This window comes from Watersipora subatra, chromosome 9 (genome assembly GCF_963576615.1).
Source record: "Watersipora subatra chromosome 9, tzWatSuba1.1, whole genome shotgun sequence".
In the NCBI taxonomy this organism is placed as follows: domain Eukaryota; kingdom Metazoa; phylum Bryozoa; class Gymnolaemata; order Cheilostomatida; family Watersiporidae; genus Watersipora; species Watersipora subatra.
The window spans coordinates 50,832,235-50,851,937 of NC_088716.1; the positions used below are offsets into that span (position 1 = coordinate 50,832,235).

The following is a 19,703-nucleotide window of genomic DNA, read 5'->3' on the forward strand; positions in this document are numbered from 1 at the left end:
ATTCATTGGTTGATATATGTCACTATATGGGTGAAAATACGCTACCACTCTCCAGTACAGCGCAACATAATTCTATGCTTGCTCTCACGGTTTTTACTAGTAAGAGCTATAGATAACTAGCTTACTCAAATTAGTCATTGGCAATGTGCCAGGCTAATGGCAAGTAGCAGGCCACTACATTACCTGCTACTGTTTTATAAGCAGTCTTAATACTCGCGCAACGCCGGGAATTCCGCTAGTACAAATATATAATGATTGACCTATGCTATCAGTTTAATTAAAGTTCACCACCTCACAGCTACTTTGACTACACATGTTGGTCGGTTGCTTACAAAACTATTGACCTGCTAAAATACCATGTTTCGTACCTGACTGTGAACATATCAGGCTGGATAAATCTCTAGTGGTGTACGTTTCTCTGCATGTCTTGCTTTAGTAAGTATCAGATTGTGTAAGTATCGGTAGTGTAAGTACAAATGTGCCAGTAAACAATGCCTAGTGTTGTTATATAAGCATTATGTGAACTACAGTTATTCATGTGTTTCATAGAGTCATGGAAGAAACGACTGTTCGAAAGTCTGCTTGGTTTGCTATGAAAAAGCAGAAGCCGGCGAATCTGTTTGTTATAGAAAACTCAGAAGGACCAAAGAACATGCGACTTCGTGCTCTCGGTAAGTGAACAATTTGAACTTATCTTCCTACATAGGCACGGTTTATTATTGAGCATTCTTACTGGATTCGTAATAGGACCACGGTTTCACGCGTCTCGTCTGCTGAATACGGGCTGACCGATGGATACTTTGCAACAATAGAATACTTTTTGCATTAAGAAGGGAAGTTAGAAATGATGTATTAATAAAAAGTTTTTGCATTTATTTTTTATTGCTGGTTGCATTTGTGAGGTCTTTACAGGCTCAGCAGAAGATGTGAAGAAACTTGAAGACCTGTTAACGAATTCGGCACCTGAAAAAGAAACTTCTAGTGAGAGTATCACTTTTTCTCTCGAAGATGCATCATTTTTCAGGTATTTATTGTGTTTTAGTGAATAATAGATGACTGTCCATTATTTACTTTGATAATTGAGCAAAATGCTTACTTTCATTAACTAGTACAGACCCCAAACGATTATTTTGGTTGTCTCCCTTGGCCTGCTTTTTGGACAGTGGTATGCTCAAGTCCTGCGAACTGCTCACCACATTATAGTTCATGTAATCTGGTATAGCAAGTTGCTGAAAGTGTATAGTTATCATATTTTTAGATTTGCTGCAATTAATAGTGTACCAGTTGCTTGCATAATGTTTTAAGAAACGTCAATGTGGAGGATGTAATGCTTAGCATTAATGGTTTCTGTTAGCTTTTAAAGTGTTGGAATAGACGTACATGTACCATAGTTTTTCGGCTATAAGATGCACCAGATTACAAGACACTATCCATTTTTATTTCAATTCCTGTCATTATCCACATATAATGCGCTTTGGATTATGAGGTGCATTATATTATAATAATTCTATTAATTATAATTATTCATTATTATTATGTTAAGCAAAACAAAATGTGTGCCAGTTAGGTTGAGGTAAGTGATAAAAACTATCGATGTTGATCAGCTGTAGACCAACAAACAAAATACAAAACCATTGTTTAGTTGGAATACATAAATACAATATAGGATAAACTCACTTTTTCTCAGTTCATTCCTTGTTTACGGTTGGCCAATTTCGGAGACATACTCGAACCCCTCTTTTAACACAAAATAACAAAACCGTTTTGCAATTACAATACAGACAAAAAATCAGAAAAGTGACTAAATTTTTCAGTTCGATCCTCGTCCATATTTCTTATAAACTGTTAATCTTCAGTGAGTTAGATATTTCCATGAGTTTACCATGTAGACCCGTGTTCCTTTTATCATTATTAGAGCCATTCTCGTCGCTGTCATCAACTTTTTCAGTGATGACTACGCTTTCATAAAAGCTCGGATGGCACGAAAGACTGATACCTTAGATCAGGCATCTAAAATCCATTAGCGGAAAGTGGCATAACTCGCCTGGCATAGCACATGAAATTGGTCCAAGGTTAGCAAACATAACCGAAGGCCATATATAAGGTGCAATGGATCTTTGCAAAAAAAATCATGAATTCATATGAGCCATAGCTCAAAAAATTTGTTAACAGCATGATTTGCAACAGGTTCGGAAGACAAAATAGATATTACCGTAGTTCTTTTGAAATATGTAGCCATTACCGTTTTGGCAACACAGTTATTAATTCTAACTGAACATGAGGCTTTATTGCGACACATACTGACACCTACGTCAATCAAATTGACCTAGTGACAAGCCTAACTGACTACAGAGTCTTCAGATCAAAGGTTTAAGTATAAGAAGTCCAACCCATACAGATATCATATAGTGTAAAAACAGAAAAGCCAATAGTTCCTGTCTGTACCGAATGAGAAAGATTTTGCAGCAGTTCTGGAAATAGCTTAGCTGAGACAACCATAAGTTGCCGAATATGAGAAAAGATTTTTAGCTGAAGTTTGTAGCGTAACAGTTTCCGATGAGGGATGAAATTGCATCTGAGTTAGGATTAACATCAAGCATAATGTTAATTCTAACTCAGAATCCTAACATCAACTTAACATAGATGGAGTGACTTAATAGCACAAACAGATTCTCTAACTGCAGCTTTCAGACTCAGTTTGATTTTATGTAACAAATTTTGCCTTTTCTTCAAATGTTTTTTATAAGTTTTCCAGTGATCTTCATGAGCTGAATTGTTAATCAAGTGTATTTGCCGATGACGATGTGACTCAACAATGGCTACTGGACAGAGTCTAAATAGTTTTACAGCACCATAGGTGGTTGGGAGGAGTGGGATTTTCATTTATTTCACACAACCAGTTCCTGAATCATCTGTTGGCAGTTTTAAATTTATTTTATTATTTTTGGCTTAAAAGACTGATGCTTTAACCAACTGAATCACACGTCACCCGCCTTCACCTGTCGTCTGCCTGCATGCATGTCACCTGCCCGCACCTGTTGTCTGCCTGCATGCATGCCACCCGCCTTCACCTGTCGTCTGCCTGCATGCATGTCACCTGCCCGCACCTGTCGTCTGCCTGCATGCATGTCACCCGCCTTCACCTGTCGTCTGCCTGCATGCATGTCACCTGCCCGCACCTGTCGTCTGCCTGCATGCATGTCACCCGCCTTCACCTGTCGTCTGCCTGCATGCATGTCATCTGCCCGCACCTGTCATTTGCACATGTCGTTCACCCACATACATCGTCTGGTCTCACACGTCATCTGCCCACACACGTCATCTGCCCGCACTTGTTGTCTGCCCGCACTTGTTGTCTGCCCGCACATGTCGTCTGCCAAGCATGTTGTCTGTCAGCACTTGTCGTCTTTATGATGCATGTTTTTAAAATATGTTACTTCGTTACACTTTTGACCAATAGTTTTTTCGCTCTGTTGCGATGGATTGGCCAGTTTTCAATGTTGTGAAGGCAACAGTGTGCTACTTCTTGTCAGCTACAGCCACTGCCTGCTTTTTTCATCAGCCTCGACTGTCATTTTTGACAGCATCTTCCAAAAGTTCTCTGTTTCTCTGTGTTTATTTTCCAACTTGAGCAGTTCGGCTCTATACCAGTGATGAGTGAATGTCAATTTTTTCCTGCAGGCACAATTATCTCCCAACCTTGCAGAAAGAGTTTCCCAATTCAATACTCAACATTAACAATGGTTCGGAGTTTGCTACCTTGACTATGAAGGGAGATACCAATGACCTGCAACAACTTAATGCTCTGGTAAAAGAGTACAAGAATAAGCTGATGCACCGAAGGATCACTATAACCGAGGCTCAATGGCAATTTCTCAACAACCGAACTTCGCGAGCTTTCTCGTATGTTCATATCAGCCTATGATTGGTCAATCACAGCAACCTTTTTAAACCAATGTTTGTTGCGTAGTTGAAATTCCATGTAAAATTACTTTGCCTTTTTATTGGGTGGTCATGATCTAATACTAACCAGGGTAGTCATACCTCAATATTGACCAATTAGTCAAAACCGTCAGCTGTTGGAGCAAATATTGTACAAGAATACATTCCTCTATGAAAACCTCTATTTGAAAGCCATGGCGCTCTATTTTTCAACCCTTCCCCAAAGGGGCGGTCGAATTGAGGTGACGTTTAAATAGAGGCTAGCGTTGTATTTTTCAAATAGCTCGTCAGAATCTTAGGAAGATAAATTTAATTTTTTTACGGGTGAAGCGAAGGATTCCTACTTTTAGCACTCCCATTAAGATGGATTAGCATTAACCCTTTTAGATGCAAGAAATCTGTTAACTTACCTCTAATTTGTCAAAGATCACTAAATAAATATGCATTGTGAAGCTTAGAAGTATCGCTACCAGTTGATATCTATTGTTTGCAATTAACCTACGGTAATATTATAACTTATGCCCTGCTTTACAATTTGTTTGAGCTTTCAATTTTTTATTTCATTCTAAATTTGAAGGTATATTTTTATTTTATAATTTTATTTAACAATGTTGCATAAAAGCTCATTTATATGTTTGCTACAGTTTGCTTCAAAACTGGCTTTTTGTTAGGAATAGAATAGGAGTTACGAGTGTCAATCCATATAACGGCAATCGTGCTATCAAATAATGTGCTATAAATCTGTAAATTTATAAGTTATATAATAATAATAATCTAGCAAGTGCTACAAATGTATATACAGTGAAACATGGATAACTCAAACTTCACGGGACCGAGTGAAAGTGTTTGAGTTATCAGAGCGTTCAAGTTATCAGAGCACAGTCACAAGTGAATGTATTTATCAGTAGATACATATACAAACTACTTGTATATATAAAACTAAAGTATAGGTTGTTTGTTGTAAGTTAAAGGGCATCTGATGTAGAGTTTTAAAGTATTTATCAGAAAGTATAGATATTTTTATACACTTGAGATTTGTGTGTTGTTTTAGGTGATGTGACTGCCAGAACTTTTTCAGATTAAAATTGGCAAAACCTAATCGCGGTTAAAACGCTCAGAAGACATTTTTTCTTCTGAGTGTTTTACTCGAGATCAATTGTGCCAATTTTAATCTTAAAACGTCTTGTCAGTCAAATCACCTAAAACTGCAAACAAATCTCAGCCCAATAAAAAAATATCAATTCTTTCTGATAATTTTTAAAACTAGACATAAGTAAGCATTTATGACCAATGCAAAAAAGCATGCTTTACATCTGATCAGTTGTTTCATTTAAAAAACTTATCGGGTGTAGTCTGTGACAAGGTATTTTTTGACAAAGATCAACAGTGTGACTTATTGTAGAAATAGATTTTAAACAGTTATTATAGTCCTTAAAAACTTGTTAGCCTTTTCTAACAAAATTGGCCCATCGATAGGTATGCCTTCACTACGCACTTGTCTAAACCAAGTCGATAATACACCATCCAAATCATCGTGCGACGTTGAACGATCTCTTAGCCTTGATGAATTTTGGTCACATAACGATCTTATTCTTTCTTTTTGTTAAATCCATGTTGACACTGTACTTTTTGGAAGATTTTCTCTTTTGGATAATGCTAATAGCTTTTGTCCTGCTTCGATTTCCTCGAGTACTTTAAGTTTGTCAGAAGGTTTCCACGCTTTTCTTTGCTTGCGTGATGCCATCGTAAAGCGGGTGTCTGTTGTAGCGGAAGCCAAGCCACGAGCCTATTTGTGACATTTTATCTTTACGTATCCGCATATAAGCACTGTTACAATATGTATTTTGCATGCTGTGTCTATCTTTATTAAATTTTTATCGCTAATACTTTCTAACATTTATAGCTTAGCCGTAACTAAGCGAACGTCTTAGCGACCCTATTAATCATTTTTATACGATTTATTTTTCGGTTCCATTATACGGTACGGGGGAAATTATATGTACACTGCGCGTATAAAAAGCGCTTTCGTTAAGAAAGCAGAGTAGTCTCAGCTCCGCGACTAGTGGAAACTCCTTCGAAATAAATTGAACGGAAACCACATTTGTGAATTCGGCAAAAAACTATTCGAGTTAACGGTGCCGAGGTCGAGTTATATAAAGCCATTTATCATTGCGTGGGAACAGACCAAGCAAATCCATTCGAGTTAACCATGTGTTCGATATATCCGAGGCGAGTTATCCATGTTTCACTGTATATTCAAGAACTAGTGACTTAAACAAACCATAATTATAATACATGGAGAAACGAAAATTAATACTTTTGAAACAAAAATATTTGCTGTGTTTGCTCGGCCAGTTGCGTTCTGATTGTTGCTTGTTGTTATTCTGACTGTTCAATACCTTCCACAATGTCTTCTGACCTCGACTGTTCTTCTGCACTGCTGAACTAGTCGATGTTACTTCTCAAACAATTTTTTAGTAGAGCAAAACTTTTTCGCGTTAGTATTTAAAAAACCTTTCGCGAAAATAGTGAGAAACCTTTAGCCACATACGCTCTATGCACAACTTTTAGCCTAAAACTAGTAGTACTGATTCCATCGCAACTGTCAACCATTTTTCATATACGTCGAGGTATCAAGACCGCGTTAAACGAGGAAATACTATTAGGATGATACAGTTATTAATTATTTCTATGGTGTCGCTTCAAAGTTTTAACGAAAAAGTTGAAAAGCTTTCGAGTTGGAAAATGGACTTTGATACAAACAGAAACAGTGAAAGAATTAATTGTTATTGATGTAAGTGAGTCATTATTACTACTTTTATGTGGACACTTTTCTACTGATCACTTATTATTTTGAGTTCATAAAGATCAGAGATTGTCAAAGTGACTGCCAATTAGAGTTGGTGTTCAATTAAAGGGTGCCGCTCTATTTTTCAACCTTTCTCCTATAGTGGCAGTCAAACATGGTGGTTTTCAAATTAAGGGGGCGTTCAAATAGATTTTTATATGGTAGACTAGGTACTGTGTAGGTTTGGGAGCAGACTGGCTGGTAGAAGTGTGCAGTGTGACTACTTTATGTGACTCTAGTTGTAGTTTGAAACTGCCTAATCTACATATTTCAGCTCAATTCACATTGCGTTTTTAATTTTTATCTGCTTTTTTACTTTTACATCACTATAATGTTTTGAGAGATTATGTCTGTTGGCTGTTAAAAGTTACTTTGAATATTGATACAAATATTTGCTCAAGTTTTAAGATATATTGTACGTAGGTAAAAGCTACCGTAAGGCGAGGTTTGACTGTGTATCAGGTACACAATTGATAAAGGTTTTTCCTACCTGTTAGGTGTTATAACAGTTTATAAAGGTTTCCGTTTATCTACTAGGTACGGGGATAGTCAATACAGGTTTTTTCTTACCTATTTGGGTTGTGAACAATTTATAAAGGCTTCTCTCCTACCTATCAGATACGTGAACGAATGATAAGTTTTTCTTTTGCCTATCAGGTATGTGAACACGGAACTACTTGAGGACGTGCAATATTTTTGCGTAACCAAGGATAACCACAAACTTGTCGCTCTCACGTCTACTTACAAGGAGAAGCTCAATCTTGCAGAGAGTGTTCTTAGGAAGGAGATTATTGTGAGGAATATTTGCATAGGTCAGTTCATACACCTCAGTATCACTCATAAATTTCTCTCAGTCGTATTTAACCCCTGTAGGTGCCATTTTCGCATTTCTGCACAAACGTCGACATGATCAAAATGCCATTTTTGCATTTCCGCGAATCTGCAGCGATTCAGAATATATGAGATGATTTGTTAATGGTGAATGAGCGTGGTATATTTTCAACATACCTGTAAACCTTATATATTCAAATAAGAAATGTATTTAGACTGTCTATGAAGCGCTTTTAAACGGTTAAGACGAGTATTTAATTTATAATGATAAAAGAAATAGATAATGGCAAAATAATACGTATTTCATCACGATGCCGCAAACGGTTCTTAAATATTCATCATGACTTGACAACTCCCTTAACCCAAGCTCCATCACACTGTCAACCTCTATACATCTATAAAATGTTAAAATGAAACGCTATATTTGTTGGTAATCGATGATCTACCAATAAAAACAAATTATGTCTTGCAAAAGTCAATGATTCAAAACCATTCGCTTCTACGAATAAGACTTACGCTTTTGAATGGTGTTTTCTGTCTGATGTTGTTACAGTGTCTTTTAGTTTAAATTCAAAACCTTTCTTTGTTGGAGAACTTATTGTCATTAAATTTAGGAGGTTTATGTTATCGATAATTATATTTTGTATCAGCAAATGTATTTGTTAGTTGACCTTATGTTTTTCAGAGCTCCTCTTCCGGTTTGTTTTACATTCATATTCTGTTATATAACTCTGCATTAATTTATTCTAGCTGTTCCAAACTGCTTTCATGTTATTCTAGCATTTTTAACAGCAAAATAAATCGGCTAGGACGTTTGCATTATGAACCTGAGCTTGGTTTGCTAACTGGTTTGCTATAAGGTCACCCAAGACAGGTACTATTGGTCATATTAATACGTTGAAAGGGTTATAATTATATATTGTTACTTTAGGCTATATAGAACAAGTAATAACAGAGCAAGAGTCAAAACAAAATGCCACATTTTAAGTGAAAAAACGTGGCACCAAAACACTTATTGCAAAGAGTAATGCAGCTGTCAAAAGGTTATTTTATGAAATTACAAAGAAGATAAAGTAATGGACTTGGCAGATGTTTGTACCCTCGTTTTCAATCTACAAACTCAGTTACACATGTAGCTATACAACTATAAACTCAGTTATACATGTAGCTATACAACTATAAACTCAGTTATACATGTAGCTATACGACTATAAACTCAGTTATACATGTAGCTATACAACTATAAACTCAGTTATACATGTAGCTATACAACTATAAATTCAGTTATACATGTAGCTATGCAACTATAAACTCAGTTATACTTGTAGCTATACGACTATAAACTCAGTTATACATGTAGCTATACGACTATAAACTCAGTTATACATGTAGCTATACAACTATAAACTCAGTTATACATGTAGCTATACAACTATAAACTCAGTTATACATGTAGCTATACAACTATAAACTCAGTTGTACTTGTAGCTATACAACTATAAACTCAGTTATCCTTGTAGCTATACGACTATAAACTCAGTTATACATGTAGCTATACAACTATAAACTCAGTTATACATGTAGCTATACAACTATAAACTCAGTTGTACTTGTAGCTATACAACTATAAACTCAGTTATCCTTGTAGCTATACGACTATAAACTCAGTTATACATGTAGCTATACAACTATAAATTCAGTTATACCTGTAGCTATACGACTATAAACTCAGTTATACATGTAGCTATACGACTATAAACTCAGTGATACATGTAGCTATACAACTATAAATTCAGTTATACATGTAGCTGTACGACTATAAACTCAGTTATACATGTAGCTATACGACTATAAACTCGGTGATACATGTAGCTATACGACTATAAACTCAGTTGTACATGTAGCTATACGACTATAAACTCAGTGATACATGTAGCTATACAACTATAAATTCAGTTATACATGTAGCTGTACGACTATAAACTCAGTTATACATGTAGCTATACGACTATAAACTCAGTTATACATGTAGCTATACAACTATAAATTCAGTTATACATTTAACTATACAACTATAAACTTAGTTATACATGTAGCTATACGACTATAAACTCAGTTATACATGTAGCTATACGACTATAAACTCAGTTATACATGTAGCTATACAACTATAAACTCAGTTATTTTATGAAGTTACAAAGATGATAAAGTAATGGACTTGGCAGATGTTCGTACCCTTGTTTTCCTTAGTATATCCTTAGTTGTACATGTAACTATCAGACTATAAACTCAGCCATACATGTAACTATATGATTATATACTCTGCTACACATGTAGCTATATGTAGCTATATATCTATTCACCTTTATGTCACCATATCATATACTGTCATTCTAACCTAGGTGTGAGGATAAAGTTTTTAAAACTTTCCCATCACTGTTGATTTTAGTTTTATTTATGAATTATCATAGTTTCTGGCTATTCTACACTCAAGTTGCTAGTTTACATAGCTGACCATAAACTATCATCTTCATGACACACCACTTGCACCTTCAGACCTGATGCTTTAGATCAGGGGTGTCAAACTCATTTTCACCTAGGGCCACATCAGCGTAATGGCTATCCTCAAAGGGCCAGATGTAACTTATAATTGTAATGAAATGTAATCGATTAATATAAAATAACTTAAACTAGTCTTTGATATTAAATAACTCTGACTTTATTACTTAAAGTTGCAAACAGAACAGTTGTACAGCAAAACATGCAGAACACTTGTTTTCGAAAAAAAAATCAGAAAAGTTACACAATACCCATCAACATGGGCATACTTTCAGTAAAATCAAAAATTGTGAGCTGCTAAGAACATGAATTTGTTGGCATACACACATTAAATCTGCAAACACTAAATAATTGCAACAGCAGCAACACAAAATCAATATGTAAGCAGCAAAAAATCAAAAAATTATTTGCTATTTGGTGAAACAAAGTTAGACTTGTACCAAAGAAATTACAAAATATACAGTGTTTGACTAAAATTAGTAATTTAATACATACAATACAAAGTTATGAATATTATTTATACATGTACAGTTAGTCATGAACATGAAAATCACGAAACTATAATTTCGAATTTTTCCTCGCGAGTATTATCTTCAAAGCATAGCAAATCTACATCCCAATATAACTCAAATAAACTGTCATAAACATGTTTCAAACAATAACATTATGTTGAGTAACTCTGTTCTTGACTTTTCAGACTTCAGGGGCCGCTCTAAGAATGAATATGATCCTATCGAGATTGAATGATAACTTTTGTTTGACTACGGTTGACAGCCTAAAAAGTGCATTTTTATTCGAGTGTAACGATTCAAATTGACAAAATTAAAAGTTAGTTAAAACTTTGAAACATTAAAAATAATGTTTCAATTTGATTTATGCAGTCTTTCACTGTCTTACCCCTTCTGAATCTGCATTTACTTCTGGAGTTGAAAAAAATTGATCGCAAACGATAAATTTTAAGGTGACAGCGATTTTCGGTTCAGTTAGATGTCGCAATGGGCGTAGTAATTTAGTTATAACTTTTGCCAGAGAGATCATTGAGGTATATATGTACGTTTGTTTGATTGGCCAGAAAAAAATTTCTGATTAATTAAAATTATTCTTATGTAATGTAAAAATAACAACACAAGGAATAGATAAATTTCAGAGGCAAGATAACTCGCGTTGTTGTGCCTAGCAACGTTATTAAATACAGGAGAATGAGTCTCGTGCGAATGAGTAATTAAGCTCTCGCGGGCCACATAAAATGAGGTGGCGGGCCACATGTGGCCCGCGGGCCATGTGTTTGACACCTGTGCTTTAAATAAATGTGCTCATGCTTGCTGCAGAGTCTCTCGAGGAGTGGACGCAGTTCACCAAGCCCATGGTGGAGCGACACTTTAGAAACAGCAAAATCAAAAGCTGGCCCTATCTTATAACGGAGCCACCTGCTGGCTCTGGAAAGGTAATTCCTGCTCCATTTTTTGATGTTTTATGTACATTGGTTGTTGGTAGCTGCGTAGGAATATGTGTGGCGATTAAGCCCATAATGCTTGCTGACCGATGGAAAAATTTACTGAGCATTTTAATTGTGCTGCCATTGATACAGCTCTGTGACAGCGGTAATAATTTCCCTGGTCAAACTAAACATTGAAGGCCAAATGAAAGTTTGTAGAGTCGGTGCTATTTCTGTTGCAATTTTAAATGTAATATTAGTTTGGTATGATTATTTTTATGTTAGAACTATGTGTTTAATTAATTGTATGACATTTCTGTAGCAGAAAAAGCATTATAGATCTTTTTGCAGGAAGTATACTGCGCTGTCACCGGTATAAGTTCATGCTAATTTTGAGAGGCAAGTGCATAATTCTCAACTCCTGTACCTTGTTATTGTCACCCTTCCGTGTACTGTAGCTAGAATAGTGGACTGTTTATATGATCAACGTCTCCTTTTGATATGAGATCAAAAAGTAACACACCAGGCTTGGGTGTAAAATAATATTAGGAGCTGTTAATTTATCTAGTTTTATTTTGAATCGCTTTAAACAACTTAAATAAAGTTTTAAATAGCAAGTTTTTTGTACTGATTTTTAATGAAATCATTACAAAAGCTTTTTTACTAAGTAAAATCACCTTTGTATGTAAACTTACTTCTTTCGCTGCTGTGCGTACATATAGTAAATTTTTTAGTAATTTGTCATAGTTGAAGTTCAACATCGAAATTAATAAAGGCTTTTGAAAACGTTTAAAATAGTTTTACCTGTATTAGTTTAGTTCGTTATGAAGCTTTATACTTGAAAAAAGTTACGATTTTGAGCACTTGTAGCCACATAAATTAGAAAGCTTTGAATGTTTTCTGGAAATGATTTTTTACAATTCGTATTTCTAAGACTCATAGCTGAATGTGGCATCCTAAACATAGGACCACCCAAGAAGAAAATGTAGAATACATCAAGTAGACTCTTGCTGGTATTTCAGTTGATTCTTACTCGAATTACAGTGAAGAGTAATTCTAAATCAGGTGCACATTTTTTATGTTTCATCAGAAATAATGCCTGTGCGCCGCAGACTAGACAAATATTTGTTTGTAATTCAGCTGCATTAACTCTTGTTCCTTATAAATGTAAAAAATGCACACCAAGCTCTGATTTTTGCTCATTTCAAATCAAAGATTGTTAAAGTAGAAAAGATTTTCACGATAAAATTTTCACATCAACAAATGACTATTTTTATGTGCATGAGTAGGCAACAGGTGAAACCCTGTATTTATCACTATGGCAGTGGAAAGGTTAAAAGGAGGTATGGATTCTAAGATGTAGTAATGTTAGCTTATGCTGGAGCGGTACCCATTACATTTGTTAGGTCACCATTGTCACTGTGAAAGGAGCTGAGGAAACCTTGGACATGATTTTGAGCATGGCTAAAGGTACTTCAGAAAATCCAGAGGCAGGAGATTCAAAAGGTGCACCTGCACCACCAAAAAAACCAAAAGCTAAAAAAAAAAGCAAACCTAAGAAGGATAAGGCTGCTGCAGAGATTCCTGCAGTAATTCAACCATTGAGAAACCTTACCATTCAGTCAGAATCAGAATCTGATGATGATGCTGGTGAGTATTTGGGAGCCAGGCCTAAAAATCCACCGAGGTTTGCACCGCAACCCGAAATTCAACCTTTGATGAACATCAGAGCCATGGCTCACAATCTACCAGGTCAGGCCCATGGTCGGAACAGACGCAGATCTGAGAAGCAATATGAAGAAGAGATCAAGTTGGGGCAGAACTACCAGTATATAGTCTTTCAGTATGTCAGTCATTTCTATGAAGATATGGCTGATATCAAGGACTGTTACGTTGAGTAAGTTTTTTACACTGAACTGAAATTTTCTGAATAGTGTTAATTGGAAGGTGCAATCTATATATATATATATATATATATATATATATATATATATATATATATAGATAGATAGATAGATAGATATAGATAGATATAGATAGGTATAGATAGATATAGATAGATATAGATAGATAGATTGGTTATGAACTTATTGTTTTGCGCACCTACCTGCGCACCTACCTGCGATTTGGCGCGGCAATCAACTACCTTTATTCGCATCTCTTTTGTTCATTTCTAATCATATCACTCGTTCAATAAGTTTTTCGGCGTCTAAAAAAGTAGATCATTTTAGTTGTCTCACCTGAACATGGCCCAGCAGAACCTTTAAAGAGTAATGAGACCAGCACAACCGTGTCTATCCTAAACAGTTATGAGGATGACAGTAAGTACAAAGTTATGCTTTTTTTAGCGTGGATGAGAGAGCAAAAGCTATAACAATCAAAGCTGACACAAAGGAGGAAGCTAAGAAAGTACAGAGTGACATTTTAGCAAAGATGAAGAAGTTGGACAAACAGATTAGACAATTTAGACAAGGTACTTAGTTAAGGCGGCGTATTCTAATTAAATAAGCCCATATGTGCCGTTTTATGAGTTTGTATGAATTATAGAATCCTAGTAAACAAAATTTTGATTTTGGAATCGTAGTTTGATACTCTTGTTGCAGTCATAAAAATATCATTTCAATAGCTGTTGCGTGATCGCTCATTTCCATTATGTCTGTCTTTGATATGGGTAAGGCATAAAAGCTACATTTCCAAGTAACAAAACTTGGAAATCCAGTTTGCTCAATACTTTCAACCACTTGACAGGAGTTGCAGAGATAAATTTCACCGAGGCTGCTAGGGAACTAAAGCTACGGTTCCTGTTGAACAGCTCTGTTGAATTACTCGACTACAATGTCCACGGTATAAGTGTGAAGGCGTGTAAACCTACCATACAGTGCATTAAGGCTGACGCGATCATCATTGCTGTCAAGAATGACCTTTATATGAATCAGTCTAACCTCGGATCTTTGCTTGCAGCTGCGGGTTTGTTTTGTTACGTTTTTCTCATCTACATTTTTATCTATACATTATCATCTATACATTGTCATCTATACATTGTCATCTATACATTGTCATCTATACATTGTCATCTATACATTGTCATCTATACATTGTCATCTACACATTGTCATCTATACATTGTCATCTATACATTGTCATCTATACATTGTCATCTATACATTGTCATCTACACATTGTCATCTACACATTGTCATCCATACATTGTCATCTATACATTTTCATCTATACATTGTCATCTATACATTGTCATCTATACATTGTCATCTATACATTGTCATCTATACATTGTCATCTATGCATTGTCATCTACACATTGTTATCTATACATTGTCATCTATACATTGTAATCTATACATTGTCATCTATACATTGTCATCTACACATTGTCATCCATACATTGTCATCTATACATTGTCATCTACACATTGTCATTTATACATTGTCATCTATACATTGTCATCTATACATTGTCATCTATACATTGTCATCTACACATTGTCATCTACACATTGTCATCCATACATTGTCATCTATACATTTTTATCTATACATTGTCATCTATACATTGTCATCTATACATTGTCATCTACACATTGTCATCTATACATTGTCATCTATACATTGTCATCTATACATTGTCATCTATGCATTGTCATCTACACATTGTTATCTATACATTGTCATCTATACATTGTAATCTATACATTGTCATCTACCCATTGTCATCTACACATTGTCATCCATACATTGTCATCTATACATTGTCATCTACACATTGTCATTTATACATTGTCATCTATACATTGTCATCTATACATTGTCATCTATACATTGTCATCCATACATTGTCATCTACACATTGTCATCTATACATTGTCATCTATACATTGTCATCTACACATTGTCATCTATACATTGTCATCTATACATTGTCATCTACACATTGTCATTTATACATTGTCATCTATACATTGTCATCTATACATTGTCATCTATACATTGTCATCTACACATTGTCATCTATACATTGTCATCTATACATTGTCATCTATACATTGTCATCTACACATTGTCATCTATACATTTTCATCTATACATTGTCATCTACACATTGTCATCTATACATTGTGCAAAGTATCGCATGGGTAAATTTGGCGAGACTGAAGGTGAAATTTTAAGATTAAATGTAGTGAAACGTATAAACTAAATTAGTAGGATGGCTTATGCTGCATATCATTATCACTAGAGTTTCCCCGATTCTAATATCGGTATCGGTGCCGATATGGGTGTTAAGTATCTGAATCGGTATCGGCCAATCTTTTCTTAAAAAATCGGAAATTTCAGATACTTTTTACAGATCAGCTATTTAGCAGAAAACCGTATTTTAGCCTACTACACTAATAAAAAATCATCAGCTGCAAGTTCCTTACTGTTACCTAATGAATTCCAAGTCTATCACACAATTTATTTCATGTCTATAGCCTAATAAACATCCACACAGCTGAGGAATCTTTTGGTTTTAGACAGGACGTAATCACAAAGTGCGGTATTTCCCAATTACAGTGATATGATTTATTGCAGCCAATCACAAACATAAGAACAATGAAGAGATACAGAATGCGGTGTAATGTTTCTATTTACTAGCATTACGAAAGTAATTTGAGCAGTTGATGCGTAAAGTTATATATCTCTTTCTTGATCCTGACGATATGATGTATCGTTTGTATCGCATAAAATAACCTGAGTGGCTTATCGGTATTTAGCCTGTCCTCCATGATCTGTGGCAAGTGAGTCTTTCTTCAACACGACTGGCTACATCGTTAGCGATACAAAATGAAAACGCCTCACTGAGATAATTGAATCACTAACGGTAATTAAACGAAACATTTATTTGCTTTAAACAGGTACAGGCGCAGCAGTTCGTTCAGCGGTAGAAGAGAAACTTCAATATCACAGATAAAGCTGTACCACAAACAGTAATTGTCATTATTAATAGCAGTTTTCAAGAAACAAGCACCGTTTTGTTACTAGAAGCACAGTATGGCAGCATGTGAATGTATATACATGTATATCTTTTTTCCATAAATACAAACAAATAATACATCAATATTTATATTTTCTTTGCATTATATTTGTATTTGCATAATAAAATTAACAATTATCAATGCAACGCAAAAGATCTGAATCGGATTATTTTTCAATAAGAATCGGTATATCGAATCGGTATCTGAATCGGCTGGTGAAATTAGAATCGGGGCATCTCTAATTATCACCCCTCTACCACCCCAACCTACCCCCGAACATAAGCCTTTTTTTCCATCTCTGAGGCAAAGTAACAATAAAATGTCTTTTTAATGATTACTCTTTTTTAATGTGTCTTTTACATCTCTCTTTACGTCTTGCTATTATGCATTTGTTTTATAGCTGTCTAGTTAAATTATTTTTATAAGCTAATAAATCTTGCTTTGTCATTGTGTGTGCGTGTATGTGCGTACGCTGTGATTTTTCACATTTTTGGTTGATTTAATCCAAACCTCATATGTCTATGCTTCATGTCTTCCATCAGGTTACTAAAAATATTTGGTTTTCAAACTCAGTCTTGTTCCTGAGAACCAGCCTATCAAACACCAATCAGATTAAAAACTCAAGAATTCACCTTCGCATGCATTATGGACAATTGGCCTCAATGAGTGGGTTCATCTATTATTGTCATAAAAGCAGTGTAGTTATTTGCATTAAACATCTACATCTACACGCGCGCTGCGTGTTATCTGATTTAATATGGAAGAAATCTTGGGCGAAACCAGACTTACGCTAGTGCAAACCATTTATTAAAGAGCCATCATAGGCTCTTGGTCTAGGATCAAATGAAATGAATTAGTGCATTCTTATGAGAATATTTAGTCCAATATTTAACATTTTATAATATGAATCTCACCTGGACACAAATTAAATTCATATGCCGAGGCTTGCTCGTAATTGTAACTTATTATACTTTTTAAATTTCTATTTTAATCAAATTGTGCACTACTATTATGTTTAAGGAAACCTTGTTTTAAAACAGTAATGTCGCTCATCAAAGTTGAATATTTACTCCCAATGTTGTCTATTTTAGAATACAAGTATGTAAAATTGTGTAAATGAAACCCTACTTGTGACACACACAAATATTTGCTGCAACATCTCTGTAAGGGTTGGAAGCCACACACAACCAAACCCTTTTTGTTCAGAGCTCGCAAATGTGTTCTTTTTTTTACAGACTCAGACGCATCTTACAAGCTCCGCAAGCGCTATGATTCATCTCACTTAGATATGCCAGGCACTTGTCAGGAATTGAGCTCTGAAACTAAGTCCATTCTCTGGCACTACTACCTTGTGGTGGTTATCGACCCTTCTAATAAGGACTCCTTGAGGTGGGGTTTCAGGAATGCTCTTACACGCTGCCAAAGTCTCGGTATTGGCTCAGTTGTGACCAATCTGCTTGGGAGTGACATGTAAGTCTAAAGCCTGGTCGATGTATCTACAAGCTCATTTACTGCTTCAATAGAGCTTCTCACATCAGCAGGTCTACCTGGTCTTTCTTCATCATTAAAACTTGTCCTGCCTTCTCTAAACATTTCTACCCATTTTTAAACATTTTTTGACTAAAACTTCTGAATGAAAATTTACCATTCTCTTGTAAGTCCTACAGTTATCAAACTTTTCAGCTTTGATAACTGATCTCTGTTCAATTCTGGAGCGGCTTTTTGGTCGGCCATTTATAAAAATATTGCATGACTCACCTTAATTTCCAAGAAAAATTATATGATTCATCCATAGAAATTACATGAATTTTTAAAAAAAATGAGGCTTTTCTTATAATAGAAACATTATTGTAAATACATTCACCTTATTTACTCAATGGCTCTCATATTACATGCCGCATATATGTATTGGACTTCTTATCTATTGCGGAATTTGTTTTTTTTTTTACTTAGAAGTTCATCAAAAAGTACATGACTAGCATTTTATTGTTGTTCATGTTTGATTGGCCAATCAAAATCTAGCTCTCCTGTTTTTATGTTTTTTTCATTAAAATTCTGCTCCACCCAATGACTACAAAATTCAAATGAGTTCAAAAAGTTAAAAAGTATTTCAACTGGTATTATGAATAATTTAAACCTCATGTAGTACCCTGACAGTCTAGCATGCTGTGAAAAATACTCAGGTGTGATGATGAAGCACAGAGAATAGCAATGTACATAATTATTCTGAAATGCTGGATAGCGTTTGATTGGTGCAGTTGGTAGAGCGTCAGTCCACCGAGCGAAAGTCATAAGTTTGAAACCCGTCGGAAGCAATCTTTTATCTCAACCTACTCGTGGCTCTTATTATAGTTAAAAATAAATTGCATATCGAAAACGGTTTAAATCTACTCTGTTATTTCTCTTCTGGACAATACCATCAGTTCAACTTACTATCGGCTTAATGTACGATTTAGTTTAGTTTTTCACATTTAGTATTCTCACAATGCATTTGTTTTAATCCTGTTTGCAATATGTATTGTTAAGTTTTTGAGCCATGGAACGAATAAATTAAAATACAGTGTATTCTTATGAATGTATTTGTTTTAACATATGAATGTTTTGAACTATGAAGAACTTTTTGAGACGGCTTAGATTCATATGTACATGCAGCTGTTTGACTCTATATTTCTTGGCCGCGGGTGTTACATACGGTATCAACTTACCTCTGCGGGTGTTACGTACGGTATCAACTTACTTCTGCTGGTGTTACGTACGGTATCAACTTACCTCTGCGGATGTTACGTACGGTATCAACTTACCTCTGCGGATGTTACGTACGGTATCAACTTACCTCTGCGGATGTTACGTACGGTATCAACTTACCTCTGCGGATGTTACGTACGGTATCAACTTACCTCTGCGGATGTTACGTACAGTATCAACTTACCTCTGCGGATGTTACGTACGGTATCAACTTACCTCTGCGGATGTTACGTACGGTATCAACTTACCTCTGCGGATGTTACGTACGGTATCAACTTACCTCTGCGGATGTTACGTACGGTATCAACTTACC

The 19,703-nt window shown here is 35.3% G+C and overlaps 1 protein-coding gene across 1 annotated transcript in view; it reads left to right on the plus strand.

Annotated features, from left to right (window-relative positions):
* The window catches only part of LOC137404705 (uncharacterized), a 71,013-nt gene that overhangs the window by 48,435 nt on the left and 2,875 nt on the right, over positions 1-19,703 (plus strand). The window contains exons 13-21 of the mRNA XM_068090939.1: positions 550-671; positions 913-1,024; positions 3,682-3,903; positions 7,448-7,602; positions 11,509-11,624; positions 13,022-13,512; positions 13,964-14,088; positions 14,364-14,582; positions 17,881-18,115. Of these exons, the coding sequence (XP_067947040.1) occupies positions 550-671; positions 913-1,024; positions 3,682-3,903; positions 7,448-7,602; positions 11,509-11,624; positions 13,022-13,512; positions 13,964-14,088; positions 14,364-14,582; positions 17,881-18,115 (1,797 nt within the window). The remainder of the gene's footprint in view (positions 1-549; positions 672-912; positions 1,025-3,681; positions 3,904-7,447; positions 7,603-11,508; positions 11,625-13,021; positions 13,513-13,963; positions 14,089-14,363; positions 14,583-17,880; positions 18,116-19,703) is intronic.